Source organism: Mustela nivalis (assembly GCF_964662115.1).
Source record: "Mustela nivalis genome assembly, chromosome: 5".
In the NCBI taxonomy this organism is placed as follows: domain Eukaryota; kingdom Metazoa; phylum Chordata; class Mammalia; order Carnivora; family Mustelidae; genus Mustela; species Mustela nivalis.
Genome location: NC_139024.1, coordinates 76637670 through 76663293, shown reverse-complemented (window position 1 = coordinate 76663293; position 25624 = coordinate 76637670). Strand labels below are relative to the sequence as shown.

General features: G+C 38.5%; 1 protein-coding gene and 1 long non-coding RNA gene across 7 annotated transcripts in view; both read left to right on the top strand.

Annotated features, from left to right (window-relative positions):
• The window catches only part of LOC309864468, a 664253-nt gene that overhangs the window by 339755 nt on the left and 298874 nt on the right, over positions 1–25624 (top strand). The window lies entirely within an intron of this gene.
• CLVS2 (clavesin 2) overlaps positions 20530–25624 on the top strand; it is an 84582-nt gene continuing 79487 nt past the window's right edge. For both annotated transcript variants that reach the window (XM_082729986.1, XM_082729987.1), the window contains exon 1: positions 20530–21154. In XM_082729986.1, coding sequence (XP_082586112.1) covers positions 20766–21154 — 389 coding nt within the window. In that variant the 5' untranslated portion in view covers positions 20530–20765. The remainder of the gene's footprint in view (positions 21155–25624) is intronic.

The following is a 25624-nucleotide window of genomic DNA, read 5'->3' as shown; positions in this document are numbered from 1 at the left end:
TGAACAACAATTGAGCATAACAAGAGTCACAAATATCCATAAACCAGCTTCAACAATTATCAACCTTTTTTCCATTGCTTTTAAAATTTCCACGATTCTCAGTTTTTTCACCAGCATATTTCAAAGTAAATCCCAGACATCATGTCATTTTACCTGTCAATAATTTTATCTGCATAGAGTCCTTGTTAAAAGGTAAGAATTATGCAAGAGAATATTCAAATGAATATGACAATCACAGTTATTCCTTTAGATATGCTCATGTCCTAGAGAGTAGAAAGGAGACTTTGCAAGCTTTTGGTTCCCTTGAGTGACCAGTCCTAACTCAGGCACATACTAACAATGGAGTTTCAGTCATGCACCTTGACCTCTGTGTCCTCAGTTCTCATTTGGAATGTGACAATTTAAAAATATCTTTTACCTCAGAGTCAAATACTGGGTTGTTACAAGGATGCAACATGTAAAGAATGCAAATTGGCTTTGTAAACCTCAAATACAAAGGCATGTTTTAACAAGGCTTGAGCGTGTAAGCACCAAATAAATATGTGTTAAATGGAAGAAAGAGCATGTAAAAAATGAATTAAAGACATAATCTGTACAAGGTTGTATGAAAAGTATAAAGTGAGTCACTTCAACTGACATCAAGTAGGTAGCTATTTAGAAATAGCAATTGAATATATGGTATATATAAAATATACCTTTTAGACCATTTGACATTTTAGTCCTTTGTCAGTAAAACACCATATAATTGGCAGACATTTTCATTTTTCACTTAGATGCTTATTATAACATAGTAATAGCAAGAAAAATGCCATGTTTTGGGCATTGCTGCTTACATTAAAACATCAGATTTTTACATTTAATTTACAAACTGTGTATTTTAGGTGCATTGCTGCCTAACATGGTGACTAAATCAATCTTCTCACATGGACTCTTAAGAGATCACTGGGTGTTCATGGTGAATACAGTGTTTGACTGTTTGTAAGAAATAATGCTTTTTCCTAAATGATTTTTAAAAAGGAAGATTATTTTAGACTGGTTAAAGTACCTTTTTTTGTGTGTGTGGTTGTAAGGGATGAAAAAAGCTCTTAAAGGCAGTGCCCTTTAAGAGCTTGCAATCCTGTCATAGAGAAAAACATTTTTAAAAAAATGTTCTGCTGCTAGACAGAATAAAACGTGTACTTTAAGGAGGTACAGATACGTTCGGACAAAGTAAGGAACAATTAAATCCAGAGGAAGAGAAGAGTGTGAAAGAAAACTAATGGGTTGCCATTTGTATCCAGAACCTGAGAAAATAAAATATAAGGTAATATAATTTCTTGCCTTGCGAGACCATTAAAAAAAATAGTGTGAAGCAAGTGTGAGGTCTGAAGAAATATACATAGATTTTTTCTTTCTTCTTTTTATCCATAAATTGAAAGGTAATAGAAAACTTTTTTTTTTTTAAATAAAAATAAGAGAAGAGAGGATTGTAATCAGTAGTTTTTCTAAACATCCTATATAACATCGTATAATTAAACAGTTTCTGTGGGGGGGAAATGGCATAGAATTACAGTAAGCTTTTTAGTCAAAGCAGCTACTGTCTGGATTTTGCGTCAGGCTTTCTGAGGTCACAAGGCCCAGAGAGCTGTCGCAGGCACCGCAGCGCTCGCCCCTGTTTTCTCATACTGTGATACTCAATTGTCTATGTAAACCATGATAGGCTGAGAACATCTAATAAATGGAGTTGATGAGATTTAAAGCTCTTGTTTTTGCCATTCTAGTGCTATGGAGACCTCAAACTATGGAGACCTGAGAATTTTTTTTTTAATGTTTTAATATTTTAATTTTTAAATAAATAAAATTTTTTTAATTTTTTATTTTTTATAAACATATATTTTTATCCCCAGGGGTACAGGTCTGTGAATCACCAGGTTTACACACTTCACAGCACTCACCAAAGCACATACCCTCCCCAATGTCCATAATCCCACCCCCTTCTCCTAAACCCCCTCCCCCCCAGCAACCCTCAGTTTGTTTTGTGAGATTAAGAGTCACTTATGGTTTGTCTCCCTCCCAATCCCATCTTGTTTCATTTATTCTTCTCGAATTTTTTTTTTTTTTCCATTTAAAAAATACATTTGGGCAAACTTTGAGTGACCGGTAGCAGCATTAAAAAGATGTGTTGCGCAGTCCTCATCGCTGCGAGGGATACCTCAATAGCCAACATTTCAGAAAGCATGTATTTCATGCTTTTGCCCTGAGGAGTGCACAGCACCTGGCTAAAATGGGAGACGGGGCCTCTTTTGCCCCTCACCCAAATGCTCCCTCCCTAGTGCAGTCTTCTTGCATGGAGAACATGGAGAAGCTGGGTGTCTCCCTGGGGGCCACCACAGTACGGAGTTCCCTCTACCATTCCCTCTTCAGACCAGCTGGCCCCTAAGTGGAGTGGAGCATGTATGCTGGCCTGTGTCTATTTTTAACTTGCCCACACATTCTTTGGACTGTCTTCAGCTTTCCCGAACTTCAGTACAGTGCTGCGTGACATACAGAGAACCTCTCCTTCCCTCAGCCATCTTCATAGCTCCATTCTCCTAGACAGTGAGGGGAGGATCAAGCTTATTATATGGATAGAGTCAATTGATTTCCATTCAGTGTGAGTCATGTTTGCTTTAATTGGTACATAATCAATGTCCATTCTACTAAAGCAGTCAGTATGCTCTTTTGATGAATTGCTTTTAATTTTGCTCTGACAGTTTGTGGATAGATTCTCAAAGGTGATATTACCTTGTTCATCTAAAACTGAAAGTTCTACATCTATAAGCCATATGGCAACGTTCTGACATTAAATCATATTCATTTGAAGAAGTATAATACTAACATCTTGAATTCCCCATGCCAGCTTCTGTATCGCTCTAATCAAAGAAGGTAATGCATGAAAAGGTACTAATAAAACACACAGCCAGACAACAGGTCATTCAATTGATAAGTAAATTTCTATCTAAAGTTGAATCATAGTTATTAGAATTGAATTAGAAGTGTAGATTTAAAAGTAGGTTTCAAGTCACCATTTATAGTTGAGACAAACTGTGCTCCACTTCAATTTTATTTCAAAATTACATTTTTCCATTCAGTAGCAAAAACACAAGACACAAAGCAATGTATAAAGAGAGTACAAAAGATATTTAGTCAAACCATGATGACTTATAAAGATAAATATTTTTTCCATTACTCCCACTTTAAACAACTGAATAGAAGTAAATAAAACATATTGTTAGTTAAGCAGTTTGGTAAACATTTGTACTTAACATATTCTACTTACATTTTATGTTATTATCTGAGTAAAGTATTCTAAGTTTGAAAGAAATGTTAGAAATCATTTAACTGAACACTCTTACTTTACAAGTGAAGAAAAAGTGGTTAAGTGATCTTAAATAACATAGCCTAATAGCATAGCAAGTAAGAGAGACATAACTAATATCTGGTCTCTTGACTCTTACTAATAAAATTTCTACCATATAATTTATAAAGCTATTTCTCATCTGTTTTAAATCACTGTTATTATATTTTATTTGATATACTTATTTGAGCTTTTGTATCCCCTGAGAAACATGGGATATTCCCTAAACCAGAAAACCAAATGATGTTATTCATTCATTCAATGTGCATTTATCATAACCCTACAAGACAAAGCCCTCACTTTACAGAACTTACACGCACTAGAGAACAAGATAAAAAAGGAGAGGGGCATCTGGGTGGCTCAGTGGGTTAAAGCCTCTGCCTTCGGCTCAGGTCATGATCTCAGGGTGCTGGGATCAAGTCCCGCATTGGGCTCTCTGCTTAGCAGGGAGCCTGCTTCCCTTCTCTCTGTGCCTGCCTCTCTGCCTACTTGTGATCTCCCTCTGTGTGTGTGTGTGTCAAATAAATAAATAAAATCTTTAAAAAAAAACCCAAGGAGAAAGTAGGCAATTGCACTACAGCATGATAGGTGATACGAGTTTATCATACAGTGTTACGAGTACAGAACAGGAAGACAGATCAATCTTGGATAAAAGTGGGTAGGTCTTATAATGAGGTTGCTTTCAAGTTGAGTCCTGAATGATCAGTAGTTGTTACCATGACAGTGAGGAAGGGTGCAGGAAGTGTGTTCCAGGATTGGAGCGCAGACTGTGGACCAGAGTGTGCAAAGACTCAGGGGCAAGACTGTGCCATAGTCTTGCTTTACTCTTGCTAGGAGATTGATTTTGTTGAAGCTGAGTCAATGACAAGAGAAATGAGCAGAGAAGTAAGTCAGGATCAGATAACAGCTGGACTTTAAGCTGAGGGAAATAGAGAACTATCGAAGGGTCTTCAAGAGGAGATAGAAAGTTCACTCTAATTGAAGGGCAGGGACTGGCACTGAGCAGCCAGTGCAACCATCTTACTGTGTGACTTTCCTGCTTTCAATCATGCAGTGGCTCCCAGCCTCCACAGGACAGAGTCAAGCTAATCTCTTCACAGGGATCTGCCTCTGTTTCTCTCACCCTCAGGCCAAATATTGGCCATACTGCAAAAGGGTGTTTCATGCTAAGACCAGATTCTGGGATATTGAAAATGGTGCTTCCTACTTGGAACATTTCTCACCTTCCTCTTTGTCCAGGCAGCACCTACTCATACTTTAGGCTTCAACTCAAGTGTCACTTCTTCCCTGAAATCTCCCAGTACCATTTTAGCTGGTTTTTATCTACTCCATACTATATTATCCTTCTATATTATCACTGCCATATCACTGTCATGCTATAATATGATTGTGTTAAGATCCTTGTGTTCTTAAAAATATATAATGTGAATAATGTATATGTGATATTAAAATAATAAAGCTGACACTGATGGAAACAGAAGTTATAACTACAAATTTACTTATTTTTCTCCCCACTGACTATAACCTAGGGTCTGTAAATGCTTGTTGAACAAATGAATTGGCATAAAGCTGAGACAATGAAACCAGTACAAGGTGGTTACAGATGTGATGGAGGGCCCGAGCAAGAGAATGGAAATGAGGTTGGTTGAAAGTGGAGGAGCTCTATAGCTGTGAAGGAGACAAAAGGAAGACCAGACTGACCAGAGATCAGTTGTGAAGGATGGTGGAGGAACAGTGGTTGATCTTCAGGTTTCTGGCTTGTGCAATGGCTTGACAATAGTACTTGTTCCTGAAGTAGGGGACCCAGAGGCAGAGTACTTATGGAGGCCAAGATGAAGACATTTATTTTATGAATGTTGCATTTTTAGCCCTGAAAGATCTACATACAGAAATATACTTAAGAGTCTGGTAAGGGAGTCTGGAACTTCTTAAGGTACTTTGGCTAGAAAGGTGTTAGTCTTTGGCATAGGAGTGGCAGGGTACGTGCATAGAGTAAGAAGGAAGGAACTGACAATGCAACCTTAAGAAATCTAAACATTTTAGGATTGGAGGAAGAATACTACTACAAAGATTCAGTGAGTTAACAATGATAGTTTAAATTTGTCTTGGGCTTTCCATAGACCATAGTGCTAAGCACTTTATCATTTAATCAATCTGACAACAATGATGTCTATTATATCCCTATTTCTCATTTTCTCTTCCATATTATATAGCTATCAAAGTAATGCATGCTTTCACAAAGTTCACAATGATATAAATACATAATTTAGAAGGTACCTCTATATTCCATTCCATAAAAAAACTTTTGGTAAAGTTTAGTGCATATCCTTCTAAATTTTCCTATACTTTGCACATTTGTGTTATTATTGATCATTCTTTTAAAGGACTGTGTTCCTTTTGTGCAACTTAATTTAACCAGATGATTGCAGTTGATTTGTTTTATATTTTAAAATAGCTACTTGGTGTTCTATTGTATGGATACAATGAACAGTCCAAGTAATGCTACAGTGATCTTTACAGTGAAGAAAATATCACTTCACTGTAATCTTTGCAGTGAAGAAAAAAAACTTAGGGTAAAACCGTCAAGGGAAAATGGCTAATAAATGGTGGAAACAGGATTCAACAGAAAGAAACTAAATAAATATGAGATCTGAGAAATCTAAAGAAGACTGTGAATATGAAAAGAAAGATGGGGGTATTAACAGTGCAAAAGCTATAAAGATTAAGTAATATTTAGCAAGAATTTGTTAGTGACAACCACTAATTCCTGGTGAATACATTTTTTTAGAGCAGGTCAGAGAGCATGGTCAAGGGCAGCTGACTAGGATGAGATGAGGACTTAAGCAGCTTTTCCAAAATGTTTAAAGAAGAGGAGAGGAAAAGGGGTGGGGGTTAGAGGGATTTGTGAGGTTGAAGAACTCTATCAGTGAGGCCATTTGTTAAAATCCAAGGCCATTTTGATAACTCATCAAAATGTTTTCTTTTGATTTGTAACTGGATGAACATAAAAACATAATAGAGGATGTGTGAAACAACAAAAGACACAATATTAAATAAAATACTAAATACTGTACAAAATACTAAATACTAAATAAATGTGCGTCACATACCTTGACTTATATATAAAGGTCACTGAAGTACGTGTATGATTATAGCAACTCTGATGGCTCCTTACTTAAAAGCTTATTGTTAAATATTTAAAACACAGAAATAGAAAAAAAATACCATGAGGAAATCCTTACACCACTAACATATTAAGAAAATAAAATACTGCCAAATTATTTAAATGGTATCCCCTCTTTGATCTTATCTCTCTGTTTTCATCTGAACAGTTACTAGTATTATGAATTTGGTGATTTCTCTGCAGAAGGTAAAATTTTTTGTAAGAATACATTTTCATTATGTCATTTTCATGGAAGTATGATGACAGCTGATAGGTATTAGCATAATATTGATCTATTATTTGACATTATAAGAAATGGCCCACTTTGAAAAAGTTTAAAATGTATTTTTACATAAGTAGTAGAATGAACTTTAGATGGTGATGTAAGCCACACCAGCTAAGTTAATTTTTTATGTAACCCAGACCATCTGGGCATTATAGTAAAAGATAAGGCTTATGAAATAAGCTAAATCTTTTGCTTTAACTGATGCTCCTAATTGTATTCCATTTTCTTATTCTCATAGTGCCTCACATAATATTTTATGCTCAAAATAATTTTGCTTCCAGGTTGAGCCTCTGGGGCTGAAGCACTGGTCTTCCTTGTGTATTTTGCAGTTCATTTAGTGGAAAGCACATTTCAAAGGCTGAGATCACACTCAAATACACATTTAGCTCATTCACTGCGTTTCTTTGAACTTTCTTCTTTCCAGTTCTCAGTTTCCTTTGCAGGAGATGGAGGCATGTCTTGGACTCTGCCCTGCTTCTGAGAGTCAAGGCATTCATGTAAGTTGGACCAGACAAATCAAGTAAGTGGTTTCCCAGGCTGCAGACACCTTATTGACTTTCTATACAAAGTTCCTCTCCAATCCACTGCTCATACTCTCCATCACACTCTTAGTCCTACAGACATTTGCTTACCTGACCACTGAGTGCAGGGTCATCTCCATGATCTTGCCCACCAGCTTCTTCCCCCATTTCTTCCCTGTTTCCATTTCCATTTCTTTTTTTTTTTTTTTTTTTTAATTTATTTATTTGTCAGAGAGAGTGGGAGAGAGAGCAAGCACAGGCAGACAGAATGGCAGGCAGAGACAAAGGGAGAGGCAGGCTCCCTGCCGAGCAAGGAGCCCGATGTGGGACTCGATCCCAGGACGCCGGGATCATGACCTGAGCCGAAGGCAGCTGCTTAACCAACTGAGCCACCCAGGCGTCCCATCCATTTCCATTTCTTATATTGGTAAAATAGCCCCTAATTTTTTTAGTCTTAGAGTGTCTTTCTACAGTCAACAGATTTCTCAACTAGGTCTGCCAAATAAAAGATAGGATATTCAGTTAGATTTGAATTTAATTAAAAAATTTTTTGTATAAGTATGCCTCAAGTATTTCATGGGACATATTTATGCTTAAAAAAAGTTTTATTTGCTGTTTATCTGCAATTTAAATTTATCTGAGCATCTTTTTCCCCCCTCTAAAATAAGCAACCCTGCTTTCAACTGGCATTAGTTAGATAGCCCAGACCCCAGGTGACCATCTCACCTTTGGCCCCTAGCTGTTACTCAAGCTCTAGCAAGTTTGCAGCTCCCTCTGCAGAATACATTCTGAAGCCAGAATACATCTGGCTGTAGCACCACTCTGAAGCAGGAAGCAGGGAGCAGGGGGCAAATGGCTTGTCCCAGGAGAAAGCATGTAATGCTTATAGGGGGTAATGAACAAATCCATATGTATGAAGCAAGGGCTATTTTGAAGAGTTGAGCTGAAAGGGGTATTCTGAAGAGTTGAGCTGCCTTCCCCCTCCTCAGTTCTTTTACATTTTGAGAGTTTTTATAGCCTTACAGACTTACTTATTCTTTGATTAATTTGAAATTGTGACATCAGTATTTTATTTCTTCTGCTTCATAGTGGATATCCATCGAACTCTTCTGATATTCCCTAGTAACTTGGATCCCAGAAAACTTACACCTATCTTTGAAGCTCTGTTTTTGCAGCTTCTAGAGCATTACAGGATCAGAAGATAAAAGTAGGATATTATTTTCAGTGGTTAGTGTTCTGATTATACAGTTTGAAAACTCTAGCTGGATAAAATTGCTATTAACAGTTCTTTTCTTATTATGATATTATCATCTTACTATGTTTTGCCTCATTGGGAAAGCTGTTCAAATGTTTTTCCATAGTAACATACTGCAACTTCACTGAGGTATGGGAAACATAAATATAAATATGTCTCTTAACCCTTGTAACCAAATAGTGTGAAAAAGAACAACTAACAGTTTGAGCTCGTTGCCACATTAAGGCTTATTCTGGGCTACTCAAGGTATATTCTCCCTTGAACTACAATTTTGATGGATTCCCAGTACAATGTTGGTTGAGTAAAGAAAGGAAGATGGAGCCCCCAAAATCTACTCTTTGAGATGTTACTGAGCCTCCAGCGCTTTTCTGGAGGATCTGTTATCTCTCCCACACAGTGTTGGAAGAGAAATAGGCTTTTTGACCATGATTCCAGAAGCAGTGGGTTCTGGGACTCAGGTAGTAAGGTGTAGCCTGCAGTCTTTAGGTCGGAGAACATTCAGAAGTCAGAGAGTTCATGGTCACCTTCTGGAGACATGGCCTATTGATGGCTGGTGCCTGGTATCAGATAAAAGTCAATATTCTAACCACAAGAAGAGCAAACAGAATAAGCAAAGCCAGGACACCAGACAGCCAGTGAATACATAATGGTCTGTGACGTACTTCATGGCTCTCATTCCTGTGGACTGGGTCCAGGAGTGGATCAAATACAAGGCAGTTCTGAGGTCTGTGACCTGGGGAATACACAGATACTGGCTAAGGCCAGGTTCTGGCATCACATGACCCTGGAAGGTGAGTCACTAAAGCAACGGAGGTAGTGGAGGGAGGACAGTGAGCAGCACAACTTGAGTATGCAGAAGGTAGAGTGGTCGGAAACCTTAGGTCGGAAGCGCCATAGAGGAGGAGCTTGGGCAGAAAAATATTAGTTAATGTCAAAGGTTGCAAATGGGTAACTTGTTCTGGTGGCCCACATGGTGTGAAAAGAAATCAGTATGCTCTGAATTGGGCCATTTACCTACAGGCTCCGTGGCCCTACCCAACTGCTTCCCATTTTCAGATATCCTGCTGCTGCGTCCCTCATGCTATTTGAAATTGGAATGTCCTGTTGGCAACTTACTTTGGTTTTGATTGATCTGGGAAGCTGAAAAGGGCCAGAGTCTTCAGAAGCACCCTGTTGGGATTTGTGGCTGTGAGGAGTTGGGTCAAACAGAGGCAGAAACACCAAAGTAGCAGCTGATGTAACTAAAAACTGTCATCAGCAGTACTATTATCAAACAAAGATATCTAACCATTCAGACACAAAAACTAAGTACATTTCACTTCACGTGATGAGGCCAAGGCTAGCAGATCTTAGTTACAAAGAGCCAACAGACACATTTGGCAAAGATCAGGTGTGAGGTGTATCACATCTCATGGTTGCCAAGAAGACTTAGAGAACTGACATTTGGAAATTATTTCTCTTCACACATATAAACGGAGAGGAGAGTTTTGGGTTGGGTTGTTATAACTCCATTTTACTTTTGGACATACTATTTTTGAGAGGTAGAATACTGGATAAGGCAAACTTTCCAGGGATTGCACAAAACCCGAAGGCCTATCTTATCTACGAGTTTGTGGGATGATATCTAAAACAGGCCAAGAAAACCTGTATGGAATGGCTATGAAAAGTTGAGCTGCTTTTAAAGGATGCTAAAAGGGGAACTTTCTGGTTATATTGTCAATTTGAAAGACTAGAATATCACTGGTAGGGTCATTATCCTGAAGGATTCTATTTAAATTTATAGAACTATGCCTATCTTAAACCAGAAAACATGATCTTAGCTATATGACCCTCAAAATGAGGCTTTGACAAAATAAGCCTCTAATAGTTCAAATAATTTATATGTAGTATATCCTACCAAGCTGAAAATGAAGCAGAGTTGCCTCGCACAAGGCATACATCATAACTGGTTCTCAATAAATATTTGGTGAAAGAATAAATGAGTTAGTAAGGGACTGAAGATCCATTTGCATCTTTAAACAACCTTTTATTTCGAACTTCATGGGAGGATCATTCCATGACTTCCTAGAATGATTTTTTAAAGCATTCTTTGTATCACTAAGAATGTCATTTTAATAAGCCATCAACACATAACTGGCTAGACAGTTTCAAGGCTTTCTCCTACAGTATAATCCTCTTTAGTAAGCTAAAAGGTAAAGAGTTTGGGAAAAGCACGTGGATGTCTGTACCTGCAGCTTGAGAGGAAGTGAGCCACTGAAAATCTAAGAGAAACACTTTCAAAGGATGATTTAAGTGAACTGCAAAAAAAGAAATCATAGAAAAATCGATTTATAACACATGGAGTCAAATGTCAAAGACAACTGCTTTTAAGAATCTAAAATGTGTTCCTTGTATATTTTGAGGACTACTTCTACTTAAAAAAAATGACCTCCAGATGAAGCGCGTAGGGATTTTTTTTTTTTTTAAATTTTAACTTTACAAGTTTCATTTTTCTTCCACTTGTCATTAGTGGCCTTTTGAGTTTTAATGTATGTTAAGCATTGGGGTTGTAAGGCAGGGCAAACATACATATGGTTTCTATGTGCTTGTTGTAGAAAACTTACTTCCAATGTTTGTGAAATTTAGCTGATTATATTCCATTAAAACAAACCTCAGTCTTATCAGATGATTATTCGTAGATTTGACACAGTCACAGATTATTAATATTTTTTAAAGATTATTTATTTTAGACAGAGAGAGAGAGTGTGTATGTGTGCAAGCAGAGGTGCATGTGAGAGTTGGAGGGAGAGACAGAGGGAGAGAGAGATGCTCAGGTGGACTCAGCACTAAGCCTGGAGCCTGATTTGCGCTTCAATCTCAGAACCCTGAGATCATGACCTGAGCCAAAACCAAGAGCCCCCACTTAACCAAATGAGCCACCCACTTGCCCCAGACTGTCAATATTTTTAAGAACAAAATCATTCCTGAGAAAATGAAAGAGATTTAAGTTTGAACAGTTGGTATGAAAATGTGTTACAACTGAAATAATATGCCTCAAAACAAGAGCAATGAGGCAGAACTGAATTTGTTCTTATCTACTGACGAGACATCACCAACAGGGTGACATTTAGTCGCTGGCATGTTCACTACGTCGACAAGCTTGGATACAACCGCATTCATTTAAGAAATGACAACTCTGGGAAAGCCAGCAAAATAGTAGTTTTCCACATATTTATCTTTTACAGTATCTTCACCCTGACAGACTCTTTAGTATCATAAATCGGGGAACTCATTTTAGAGGAGTTAGTATTGTTGATCCCAAACTGCTTCTCTGTGCTCCCAGAGAATGAGCACATTTCTGCTTATTATGATAAAAATAGCTGAGGCTTATATATATCCATTCAGAACTTCATTGCTCTTTTTAACCTGTGCGCGCGCACACACACACACCCATACACACACAGACACCTCTTAATCTTTTATAGAGTGTTTTTCCTTGAAGTGGTCCTTAATGATTATTGTAATCTATTTTCACCTGGGCTATTATATTGGAACAATTGACAAATGGAGTTAAGTGACCTGGGCAAAGTATATCCATTTAGAAATATTTATTGAAAGTAGAGAGAAACTTTGCAAAATAAAATCAAATAAATAAAGATTAATTTAATACAGATCTATGATATGAAATTATATTAAAATAGCCATGTATATTATTTATTTTAATTTTTAATTAAACTTGTCAGATTAAGAAGATTTAATAGAATCCTGTCCTTAACTACATTTACTTCTCAGAAATAAAGAAGAGTGATACAATCACCTCCATTGCATCTAATAGGGTTTCTAGGAAGCATTTGTATCATCAGGGGAATAGCTGGATCAATTTCCTATTACTGGTTTCTGTGAAGGTGTGATATCATTGCTAACACAACACTAAGATGAAATGAGAATTTGCCAACTACATCTGCAACACCTAGTCAATGTAATGCTTTTTAGAGGTAATACCTTTGTTTTAATTTTTAACTTACCTGTAGTATTACATAGATATGAGAAAATGTAGAAAAATAAAAATAAACCTCTGGAAAAAAGAATTTTGCTATTAACTACCACAATGGAGATTGTGTACTATAATTGTGACAATGGAAATTGTCGAGATAGTACTTCAAAGTTCTCTTAATGCTCTCTTGTGTTAGGGAGACTACTAGTTATGAATCCTCTAATTGTGGAAGGAAGAAAATTCTAAAATCTTAGTACATTTAGATATATTAAGGACACGGCTTTTGGGGTCTGGGAGTTAAGCAGAGCTTATAGAAGTGGGTTGTGGCTATAAAAGGCTAACAGGAGGGATCCTCATGGTGACTGAAATGTCTGTCTCTTGACTGTTATCAATGTCAGTATCCTGATTGTGATGTGTTACCATCGGGAGAAACTGTACTAAGGGTGCATCAGATCTAATGTTTAAATAAATTTTTATTCTTTTCATGAACATGTGAGCTCTTAGGAGTGATTTAACAATGCAGGCATTGTTCCTGCAGGTAAAATAGACTCATATATCTCTTAATTATACATTATTGATGTAGGTATAAAATTATGGTCTCCAACATTAAAAAAAGAGTCAGTATTAAGGAAATTTGGAAACTGGTTTAAATTATCCTACAGTGTTAAGAAAAAAGACTCTGGGTATTTTGGAGATTGATAGGAGTGCTAAGGACATCTAAAAATGACAATCAACAAAAATAAAACCTGCTTAAAGATATGAGAAAAACTGTAATAGGGGATCGGGGGAAGTAAGAGCAGGGATGTCCAGTATTGGGGGCTACTTTGTCTTGAGAGGCAGTTTATGATTAAAGAGAGAGCTTGAGAAGCTAAACAGTACTTCTGACAGCTTCAAAAGTCTGGAAGATAGGTGTTAGATTCCATGGTTCACCACAGGGAAGTAAAGTAGAAATGCACTTGCCCTTATAGAGCCTGCAGCTTAGTTGCAGATAATTTCATTCCCTGAAATAGGGTTAGGTTCATCTGTAGTTCTAGTGCCCAATTGTTCACATGTATGGACTTAAGGGCCCTGATAAAAGCCACAGTAACAACTCTTTGGACTAATATAACATCATTCTAGATCTTAATTTATTACTATAAATACTTTGGTTAGTTCAGTGACCAGGATGTAATTTTTTTAAAATAGGCAGAAACTCAAGGAGGTAATACAATAAAAAATGAAAACCAGCAGAAACAATGGAAACAATAATTAATAATAGAGCAGATCCACCAGAAACCCAGATATTGGAGTTAACAAAAAATGTAAAATCACTATGTCTATTATATCTACAGAGATAAAAATTGATATTGCTAGTTCCAACATAATTGACATACATCTGTGTATCTAAGTAATCTTAGAACTAGAAATACTGAATTAAGAACTAAATAAGAGACAGCTAAGACATAAAATGACAGACTAACAGGAGTTGAAGTAAACTGAAATCAGTTTGGACAGAAAATATCCAAAAGGAAAGACGAGGAGAAAATTGATGGAAAATGCAGAGATATATAAGGATATGCAGAGGAAACAGTAAGGAGATATAATAAATGTATAATTGGAATTCCAAAAGCGGAGGAGAAAGAAAATGGAATAGAAGCAACATATGAGGATATTATGACTTAGATCACTCCCAAAACACATAAAAGCCATCAAGATAGCATCAGGAAGTTCTCTAAATCTCAAGAAGGGTTTTTTAAGTGTATAAAGTAATACAAAAATAAAATCGTAGTAAAAGAGCAAAGTGGTCAAAAGAAACTGCTAAAAATGAAAGACAAGAAGAAAAAATAAAATCAGCTAGAGAAAAATAGAGACTGCTTTCAAAAGAATATTGAGAAGAGTGAGGGCTAACTTTGCAACAAAAATAATACAAGCCAGAAAAAATGGATTGCAATATTTAAAGTGCTGAAAGAACACAGCTGCAAATTCAGGCTCTCATACCTAGCAAAAATATTCTTCGACAGGGAAAGCAAGAGAAACTGGCTTTCAGGCAAACAAAACAAGTAATTTTTGGCACTCAGATCTGTACTGAGAGACATAGTAAAAGGTATGCTTCAGGTAAAAGAATAACATTTCTTTATGGAAACAGAGGTACAAAAAGGAAGAAAGAACAATAGAAAGGATAAATATATATATGTATATCTAGGGCAATGATTCTCAAACAATGAAAATTAGAGTTATGTGAAAAGTTGGCCAGCAACATCATGAAATCCCATACTGGGGATTTTTGATTCAGGATGTCCGAGGTGGGAATTTACATTCTTAACAAGTTCCCAGGTGATGCTAATACTGCTGGCCTGAAGCTCACTCTTTGAGAACCACTGAGGAACACTAGTTTATAGAACAGTGACGTCTTGTGGGACTTAAAATTTACATTGAATTAAATCTATACTTATATGGACAATTATTTTGTGACAATGGTAACTCTTCTATTCACTTAGAAAAAGATTATCTTTTTGGGGTGCCTGTGTGGCTCAGTGGGTGAAAGCCTCTGCCTTCGGCTCAGGTCATGATCCCAGAGTCCTGGGATCGAGCCCTGCATCCAGCTCTCTGCTCAGCAGGGAGCCTGCTTCCCTCCCCACCCCCCCCCCCCCCCGCATCGCCTGACTCTATGCCTAATTGTGATCTCTCTCTCTCTGTCAAATAAATAAATAAATAAGAAAAAGATTATCTTTTCATTAAACAGTCTCAATAAATGGTGGTGAATCATATTCATATAAAAAAAATACTCCATTACTTTCTCATGCCACACACTAGACTCAGTCTCAGAAGAATTGTAGGTTTAAATGAAAGGCAAAAAAAATAAAACTTCTAGAAGGTAATATCAGGTGACCTCAGGTCAGGTGAAATTCTCTTAAATCAGACCCGGAATTCATTAAAGAAGAATTGAACTATATTAAAATTTAAAATGATGCTAGTCAAGACATTATTAAGCAATGTCACTTCACACAAAAGTTTATACAAACGGCCAAAAAAATATGAAAACTTGCTCAACCTCATGAGCAATTGTGGAAATTACACCCAAATCACCATGTGATACACCTGTTCAGAATCAGAAGGGATAAGGTTAAAGCGATGGGTAAGAGTGAGATATGAAAGAATGTGGCATGGTGAGAACCCTTATATACTTCTGCAGGAAGGGTAGCACAAACATTAGCACAACAAATAGCACAACCATTTGGAAAATAGTTTGGCATCATTTAGTGAATTTGAAGATGCTCAACCCATATGACCCAGCACTTTCATTCCAACATGGTCCATGTGCACCAAGAGATGTAGATGAGAATGTTTATACATCATGACTCATGAGAGCCCTAAATAGAAAAACAACTCAAATCTCCATCAGCAGTGGAACAGATAAGCATATTGTTTATAAAATGGAATTCCATGTGTCATCACTGAATATGGATGAACAAACTACATGCAACTTGAGGAAAAAGACTCTTATTTCACAAACATAATATTGAATGAAAGCAGCCAATCACAAAATTACAATGAATGATTACATTCATTTAAGTTAAAAAAAAACACACAGGAAAACTAAATTATAGTGCATATTCATATAGCTTGTAAAATTTCAAAGAAAAACAAGGAAGTGGTTATTTTCAAAATGAAGATGGTGTGGCTTCCTTTGTTGGGAGGCAAGCCAAGTGGTTCGGAGGGAAGGAAGGAGGGGCTTTATGGGTACTAACAGTGTTCTATTCCCTAACCAGGGTGGGTATTTACATAAGTGGTTGCTTTGTGATATGCCATAGAGCTATACATCTTCCTTCGTGCCCCTTTCCATTTGTATACTTTATTTAGCAATAGATGGGATAAAATATTTTAAAATGCATATTAATTATGACAGTAAACCAAACCATTTTCACCTACCTTGAAAATATCAGAGGTTCTTAATTTAATTAATTTTCCAACAATATTTTAATGAATCCTTTGTTTAGTTAATTTTCTCCTATTCTAGTTCCTACATTACTTTGCATTAATTTGGCAAAGTAAATTAATATTAATTGGGAATCAAATGCTCTGAAGTCATCTGATAGACACCTTAATTCTTAGAATACTCTGTATATTTATTTTGGTTTCAGAACGATTTTAAATGTTAAAGTGGAGAGAGAATAGTAGTAAAATTATTGGAGTAAGGACTTAGTAGTTTTTACATATAATGAAAAGATTCCTATATATACACACGTGACCTACTACAACAAACCTACTGCATGAGAGAAGTGATTTACATCATATATTGATAGAATTAAAATGAACCTTATTTAAAGCAAATCTGTCACTGGTAAATAACAAAAACACCCTCACTAAATATAGGTCACACCATACCTTGGACCAACAAATTTTATCTAGTTCCTTTCTAAAAATATGGTTTACTGGTTCTCAGAGAACAAAATTAAGTTATTGGTTTTTAAGCCCCTGTAGGTTCTAAGATGTAATCCTACTTCCAAGTGAACAGCTTACCTAGCCAGAGTTTCATGTCTATGGTAGAAGTGGCAAAAACCCTTGGGTTAGACATAAACAACTTTATTACCCAGGCACAGAAGCAGTCTAAGCACCAGCATACTTTATGCTTGCTTCCTGAGCCCTGACATCCACAAGCCTAAGAGAAGAGGGTCAAATGTTACTGGTACATATAGTGAGGAACATCATAGGATAGTAGCTTGGAGATCAGGGAACCAAAATAAACCTGCCTGCCCTTTGCTCAGAAGGGAGATACTACCTCTACCTTCCAAAGCTCTAAGCAAACCTTTCATTCAGACGGAGGTACTATCTCTAGCTCCCAAGGCTCCTTCAAGGTTGTGCACTATATATACTGTGCACACAGCCTTGAACAGATAGTCTAAAAAAACCAGATAGTCTAAAAAAAAGACAGTTCATGCCTTCCTCCTAAGACCTTCAGAAACACAAGAGATCCATGGAGAACTCTCAATATTGGTGAAACCTCTTTATAAAACCTCTTAATATAGTTCACACCAGACATATTTTCTTCAAGTTCTAGAATATTGGCCAAAAATAAATTTTTCAAAATTTTTGAACTGTGAACTGAAATATTTTAATAGTTCATATTACATTCAAAATGCTTTTGAAGAGTCACAATTATATGAAGTCCTAGAAAGACCTTATATATGTGTGTATGAGTGTGTATAATTTTCTGCCTTCCTTATTTAAAGTGTAAATTCCTTGGGAATAATGACCGTGTGTGTGTGCGTGTGTGTGTGTGTGTGTTGTAATCTCTTTTTCTGGTTCTTACTGATTTGCACTTATTTATTTAATAAAACACAGAATTCCGGGCGCCTGGGTGGCTCAGTGGGTTAAGCCGCTGCCTTCGGCTCAGGTCATGATCTCAGGGTCCTGGGATCGAGTCCCGCATCAGGCTCTCTGCTCAGCAGGGAGCCTGCTTCCTCCTCTCTCTCTGCCTGCCTCTCTGCCTATTTGTGATCTGTCTCTGTCAAATAAATAAATAAAATCTTAAAAAAAAACCCACAGAATTCTGCCATCCCTCTTCTTTATTTTTCTTTTCCTTTTCGTGAACACCATTGGTAAAGAACAACAGCTATGCCTGTAATCTGAGTGTTCCAATGGTCATCAAGGATGACAAGGTTTTCTTTCTTCAAGTCCACCTATTCTATCCATAGAACCCAAGGCAATGCCCACCACACAGGGGAGCTCAGGAAATATTTGCTGCATTGTGTTGACTTGAAATTAGGATCCCATGCTAGTTGGTAAGCCAAAGTTGCTCTTAGTGACATACTCAGTAATACATGCTGAGCTTTGAAAAGAGAAAACATTCCTTTTCTTCAAACCCTTAGACAGTCGTGTTAAGCTCAGAGAATCCTGTCCGTTTATGATGCTTCTAGTATACAGATGTATAAAACTAAAAGGAATGATGGCATGTGTCTCTGCAAAATTTGCTTTATCATGATGAGAAATGAGTCTAGGGGTGTCTATTTTTTTCCTTCCTCTCTGACTGTTTGTGGGGTGTTGTTTTGTTTTGTTTTGTTGTTGCTTGTTTGTTTGTTTGTTTTGTTTTGTTTTGCCCCGGTGCTCATTTCCATTCTCTTCAACAATAATCCCACAGCCCGACTTCATGGCTGAAATACTCTCCATATAAGTTCCTCCGGAGGTTTAGGCATCCACACAATGCTTTGGAACCACTCTGGTCTTCTTTTCTAAATTAAACATTTCTGTCAACAACAAACGCAGCAAATAACAAAATATTTCCGTACCCTTTCCGGATCAAAATGATCTCCTCTGGGACCTAGAAAACGTGTGTTCATGTGAATTACCATCCACAACAGTCACTCGCCAGCCGCTCTGGGGTCTCGCACACACAAAGGGTGAGAGAGGGGTGTGGGGAGGCTGCAAGGCGTCGCAGCCCCGCCTGGCCAGGTGATGCCCGCTCGAGGAGCCTGCGGGAGAGTGCGGACGAGGAGAAGAAGGCTAAAGTTGGGGCTCAGGACAGGTGAATGCCGCGGAAATTGTCGTCCTACCCAGCCGAGCCAGAGCGAGGGGAGCGGGGTGCGTGCGCGAGCTGAGTGAGCGCTTACGTCGCAGCTAGATCTGTGCTGGGATAATTAGAGAGGAGTTGGGCTGAGCCGAGTCCTCTTTTAGCCGCGGCAGCCGGAGCCGCAGCAGCAGCAACAGCAGCAGCAGGAGCAGCTGCCCGGAGGGGCGCGCCTGACTCCCGCTGCCCGGCGCGCACCGGGAGAGGCCCGCGCCCGGCGGCAGCCGCCCCGCCGCGCCCACCACCCCGCCGCTGGGGCGCACAAAGGCGGCGGCCGCCCGCGTGGCCTTCTCCATCCAGGCATTCGAACCCCGCTCCCTCCCTTCGGCTCTCCTGGGGACGCGAATGGCAGGGCCAGGCGAGGACCTGGGACGCCGGTGGCCCTAGCTCGGCACCCCCACCCTCCTGCTGGGAGAGGCAGCGGGCTGCTGGCGGACGATGTGGTCACGGCTGCTCCCCAGTGCGTCTTGGGCCCGGGTCCCAGCTGCCGCCCCTCTTCTCTGCTCGCTCCATCCCACGGAGAGGAGTTGATGCTGCTGTCGCCGCCGCCGCCGCCGAAGCCGGGGCTGATGGATGCCAGGGAGTGCCGCATTGCTTAGCGTCCCCGCCTCCGGGTTTGCTGGTAGGAGCCCGCTGCTCTTCTCTCTTGCTTTGGGGTTTTATAGAAAAGGTAGAGACATTTTAATTTTATTCTTCACTCCTCTTCTCTACCTTCTCCCCTGCCCCCAACCTCGCATTTGAAATGTATATTGTGGGAGAGAGCCCCTCCTCCCTGCGCACTCCCCACCCCGGGATAATTCCGTTGAAATAAAGGGCTAGAGGAAGGCAGAAGTTGCGGGTGGGGCTGGGGAGGGGGAAGCCCACGCTGGTGCCAACGCCACCGAAAACCCTTCTGGTGCCTTCTGAGATCACGGTGTGTCTAGGAGGGGAGGAGGGAAGGTGCGCTATCTGCAGAGTCTCCACCTAATTGGATCATAATCATTTTAAACAAAATCCTACAAATGTTTTTTTTTTTTTTTTTTTAAATAACATCTTTGAATAAGCAGAAGGAAAAATAAGCTCCTTTCCTTACCCCCCCTTCCCCTTTCTCTCTTTTTCTTCCTGGCAAAGACGCTCTCTCCCCGCCCTGGAGCTCAGCGCTGAAGAGCCACCTTATTATTAATCAGAATTCCCATCGTTATCCCTGGCAGGCGCATCCTTCAGTAGGGCCCGCAGAAGCATCACAGAGCTGGGGCTGAGATGTGCGTGGGGGTTGTTTTTGTTACATCTTGGAAGAGAAGAGGACAGGACCAAGATCAGTGCCAAGGGAGCTGGGTGGGCTTGGGGGCGTTGTGTTAGGATTGAGGAGAGACAAGGAGTGTTGGGCCCGCCAGAGGTCCACATCTCTTTTTAAAGGAAAGGGAAGAGGGAACCAAAGTGAGGCATTGTTTTTTAGGGGTGGGAAAAGTTTATATCCCCCAGAAAAAAAGCTGCAGGAGAGCAGGAGCAACAGGGTACTAGTCTGGACACCAAGACAAATAATTTCCTGTACAGAAGAGGAAGCAGGCAGCAGTGAGGTCCAGAGGCCAGAGCCCGGTGGTGGCCAAGGCCAGGTTTGTTGTGGGACAGTCAGCAAGAGGAACGGAAGGTTCAGGAATAAGCAGAACAATGACTCATTTACAAGCTGGTCTCTCTCCGGAGACCCTGGAGAAAGCTCGCTTGGAGCTCAACGAGAACCCAGACACACTGCACCAGGACATCCAGGAGGTGAGGGATATGGTCATCACCAGGCCGGACATTGGCTTTCTGCGCACAGATGATGCCTTCATCTTACGCTTCTTGCGGGCCAGGAAGTTTCATCACTTTGAGGCCTTCCGCCTCCTGGCCCAGTACTTTGAGTACCGGCAGCAGAACCTGGACATGTTCAAAAGCTTCAAGGCCACTGACCCGGGCATCAAGCAGGCACTGAAGGATGGCTTCCCTGGGGGCCTGGCCAATCTGGACCACTATGGCAGGAAGATTCTAGTCCTTTTTGCAGCCAACTGGGATCAGAGCAGGTAAATCTTAAATTCAAACTTGTACTAGGGATTCTTTTACTCTCCCATTTTCCAGAATTTACCCTGAGTAGTGTCATGGTTTTATAGCTTTGCTGTGTTTGTTTATTTGGCTGGGGGAAAAGAGAAACTGGAACAACAAAATGAGGTTTGGGTGGGCATCCTAGGGGTGGGAGAAAGGCTTTTCTTCCTACCTTTGAAACTCTTACTTCATGAGCACCTAGTTTCTACTGCAGCTTTAAGTGCTTCCTGAGCCCTATTTTTGTGCTGCAGTGTAAATCATTCAACTTCTAAATAAAGCTGCTAAATTTTCACCTCTTGAGTAAGTTTGCTGTTCTGTGGAGAAATGGGGATGAGAAGGGAGGCAACTTTTCCTCCTTCCCCCAATGAAATTCATAAACTAGGTTCATTATCATCATCACCATTACCATTGCCATCATGGTCACCATCATCATCATCTGTCTCCTTAGCACTGAGGTTTTATTTTTAAAGACTAGCCTGACATTCAGCCGCGATCAAGTACTTCTGTTGCTTGGGAACTTTTCTGCTTGGTGATGTGTAGATGGAGGAATAATATGATGTATGTCACTTCAGTGAAAAGGAAGAGTTGTACCCTCTGTCGCAAGCATGCCTACTGACACCGAAAATAAAGGCTGACTGGTACGCTCGTTCTACACCTGTCACTAATCTAAAGAATGTGTTTCCTGTCTGATGTGATTTTTCATCTTTTGTAAGGAAGTGGAAAATGTTCAGACATGTCAGTTAGTAGACTTTTTGAGTTCTATTGCCTTATAACGGAGGAGAAATTATATTCTTATTTCATCTACATTGTAACAGAAAAATGCAGAGAGGGACTATTCTACTTTCTCAATCAGAATTATTTTCTTGAACTGAAACACACAAAAAAAATATGAAAGGGTCTTGTGTAAGGTAGTTTCAATTAAGTTCAAAGCTAAATATATTCCATGGGATTTGAAAATGTTACCAGAACTATGAATCATGAAGAGCTGGTTGTTATAACATTGGTGTATTTTTAGTTCTGTGAATGGTGACTTTTGATGCATCTGGTTAGTTGAAAACATCTCTGGAACAATTGTAAAAGACTTTTACCGTTACTGAGAAGGCTTATTGATCTTATGGCTTTCTGTTAGAATCTTAGAATGTAAGTATTTTTAACAACTTTTTATTCTTTAGTTACCTGTTCCTTGTAATTCTAAGTTGAGAACTACTCTGATTTCTTTTAGGTAGATATAAAGACACATTACTATCTAAGGAATCATAAAGTTAAGAAACTTCTGGAGTTAGCTGTTGAGGGAGAATGAAGTCTATTTTTTATTTTGGTTACTTATAAAGATCTCATTCTATTTTTTATCAGGTGACAAAGTTTAAAGACACATGGAATGCCATCATTTGACCACAATTTCTCTTTAAGAAGTTCTTCCCCACACCTGAGATGTTGATTGTAGAGTTATGCAAACCAATTATTGTGTATATCAAAATTGAAAAAAAAAAACAAAACTATTCAAGAAGGAACATAATGCATATGTCAGTTAGACTGGCATTTTGTTTATTGAACTACAGGGAGTAGTTCAATGGGAGCTGTGGAAATTTTATATTTAAATATATCTCAGAGTCTGTCAAAAATACCATTAGAGAGGCAGATTGCATTCAGAGAGACATACATATAGAACAAAACTTTTTTCACTTATTTTTGTAAGTGAACTAATATTCATACTGATTTATAAGCCTAATTAAGATGAAAGCCACTTATAGTTTTCATGTGTATGGGAAGCTGATTACTCCAGAGCTACTAAAGAAACTGTTTTAGTTGTCTGTCTTATTCTTTCATATAAAAGATAGGTTACTAGTAATGAAAATCTATCTCCTTGGGAATCTACAATGGGAGATAATTTATTAATTAGTATGTAAATATTTTTATTAAACCTACACAAAAATCCTTAATGTTAGAATTTCATATATGTGAAGTTAAAATGAGAAGCTATGTTCTGTAAAAATACTCTATCGGGACCTATAGACTAAAAATTGTGAATTCTACTTCTGTGGTTGAAAATACTGTTTATACCTGTTGTATAATCAAAAAGTTATCCTATGTCAAGATCAGAAGGCATATGAGTTATTTAGAGCTTGTCTAAAATTCCTCCTGTGTTCTTAGAAAAAAAAAAAAATCATTCTCTCCTTTTTCCTACCTGTCCCTCATCTCAGATCTGCATATATCCAGTAACAAGGACTAGTAGATAAACAGCTCTATCCTCTTGATATACTCTGTATATCAAGTATATATCTGTGTATATACTGTCATGTATCTGTATGTATAACTTCCCTCATTGGGATATGTGCATAAGAACAGCTCTGAAGCCTCAGGATGGTCTCTGGCAGTTCCTTCCTGGCAGCATCAGGGGTCATCAGCCCCTTTCCTATCTTGGGACTGAATCCCTTTCCTTTCCACACTCCGCAGCTTTAATTCTTATCTGATTTGACTTAAAAAAAAAAAAAAAAGAATTTACTAACATATAATGCATTATTTGTTTCAGGGGTACAGGTCTGTGATTCATCAGTCTTACACAATTCACAGTGCTCACCATAGCACATACACTCCCCAATGTCTAACAACCAGCCACCGTATCCGCCCCCCCATCATCCCTCCTCTCCAGCAACCCTCAGTTTGTTTCCTGAGATTAAGAGTCTCTTATGGTTTATCTCCCTCTCTGGTTTCATACTGTTTCATTTTTCTCTCCCTATTCCTATGATCCTCTGTCTTGTTTCTCAAATTCCTTATATCAGGGAGATCATATGATAATTGTCTTTCTCTGACTGACTTATTTCATTTAGCATAATACCCTCCGCGTGTCTGACTTGACTTTTAATGGCGTCTGTGCCACCTTCCTCCATGTTTACCCTACTGCTGTTCTGTTAGGTGGATCTGCCACATGCCACATCTCCTGGTCCCCACGCCTCTCCTGTTCTGTGCGTTGGGTCCTATGGTCCTCCTACCAGACCAAACAACCTGGGTCTCAGACTGCATATCTGATCAAAATTCTGGCCACATTCCTTGAGTTGTTCAGTGAATTGCCTGGCTTTCAACAATTTTCTCCTTCTTCTCCTTCTTCTTCTCCTTCTTCTTCTTCTTCTTCTTCTTCTTCTTCTTCTTCTTCTTCTTCTTCTTCTTCCTCCTCCTCCTCTTCTTTTTTTTAAAAGTAGCATTGTTTTAAGAAAGTGAAATAGGATTCTTTTAAAAAGACAATTGGTGGGAATGTCCAGGATTACACAGGGAAATTCCAGAAATGAGGTAGAAGAAAATGTCCCCTTTATTTCAAAACCGCTTATTTCCGACTTCCCAAAGGGAAAAGCAAGATTTTTTTAATCGAATTTTGAAAATTTCTGTAAAGACCTCAGAAATAACTAATCTGTATAACAAACAAACAAACAAACAAAAAAAAACCCCATCTTATGTTATTGTATTTATAATAGCATGTGAACTAGAGTTAATGTTAGTTGGTATTTTTTGAGTTGGTATGAGTTATGTATTGAAAAAAAGAGTCTAAGTAGGAAGTTTTCTGATGTATACTTTCTCTTACGTGAAATTTGTAGGGCAGTTTTCTGTGCTTTTCAGGAGACTAGCAACAGTAAATGTGTGTGAGATGGTGACTATAAATAAAATAGTGTCTCTTTATACTGCAGTGTGGTGCAGGTCAGTTTCAGGTTGTTACAAAGAACTGGATCATTTCCAAAGCTTTTATAGGAGACATGGAATCTTCAAGAAGACTAAGGTAAAATAATACTATTTAGAGTGTACCTGCCTTCTAACAACATATATAAAAAGTAATTGAAATACTGAAATGTCAGAATGACTTTCAATGTGGTCTGTAGTTTTTCTAACAAGGATAGAACAGGGTCAGACGATTTATTACTTTTGTTGAACAGACGATATCTTGGTAAAGAGTCATACAATTTTATGTCATTTCTTTCAGATTGTGTAACATAATTTCTGAAAACAAGAATAAATTCCAAAAAATTAAAAACAATTGAATTTTTACACTACATCACTAAGACTCAGTAGTCTTCCATGCTTATATACTGTTTCCTTCCTGAATGATTGTACCATGCTCAGGACTCAGCAGATACCTTCAAACTGTCCACCTGATTTCAGCAGTAAAGTGTGAGGATAGTGTAACGTGAAGCTGGGAGAGCTTATATTATCTTAAGAAAAGGAAGCTTGGAGTTAAAGTAGATCCTGGTTTAGACACTGGAGCATGGAATGAGGTATCTGAGAAGTTGAAATTCACTGGAACATACTTCTTGTGAGTATTCATGTAAATTGGGCTCCTGAAACAAAATGATGGCATGCATTCTGACAGTTGGCCTGTAGGTGGTAAGTAATATTTTACTTCATTAGAATTATAAAGTAGTTTTCTATTGTTTTGTACATCAAACAAGCATTTATTTAGAATATGG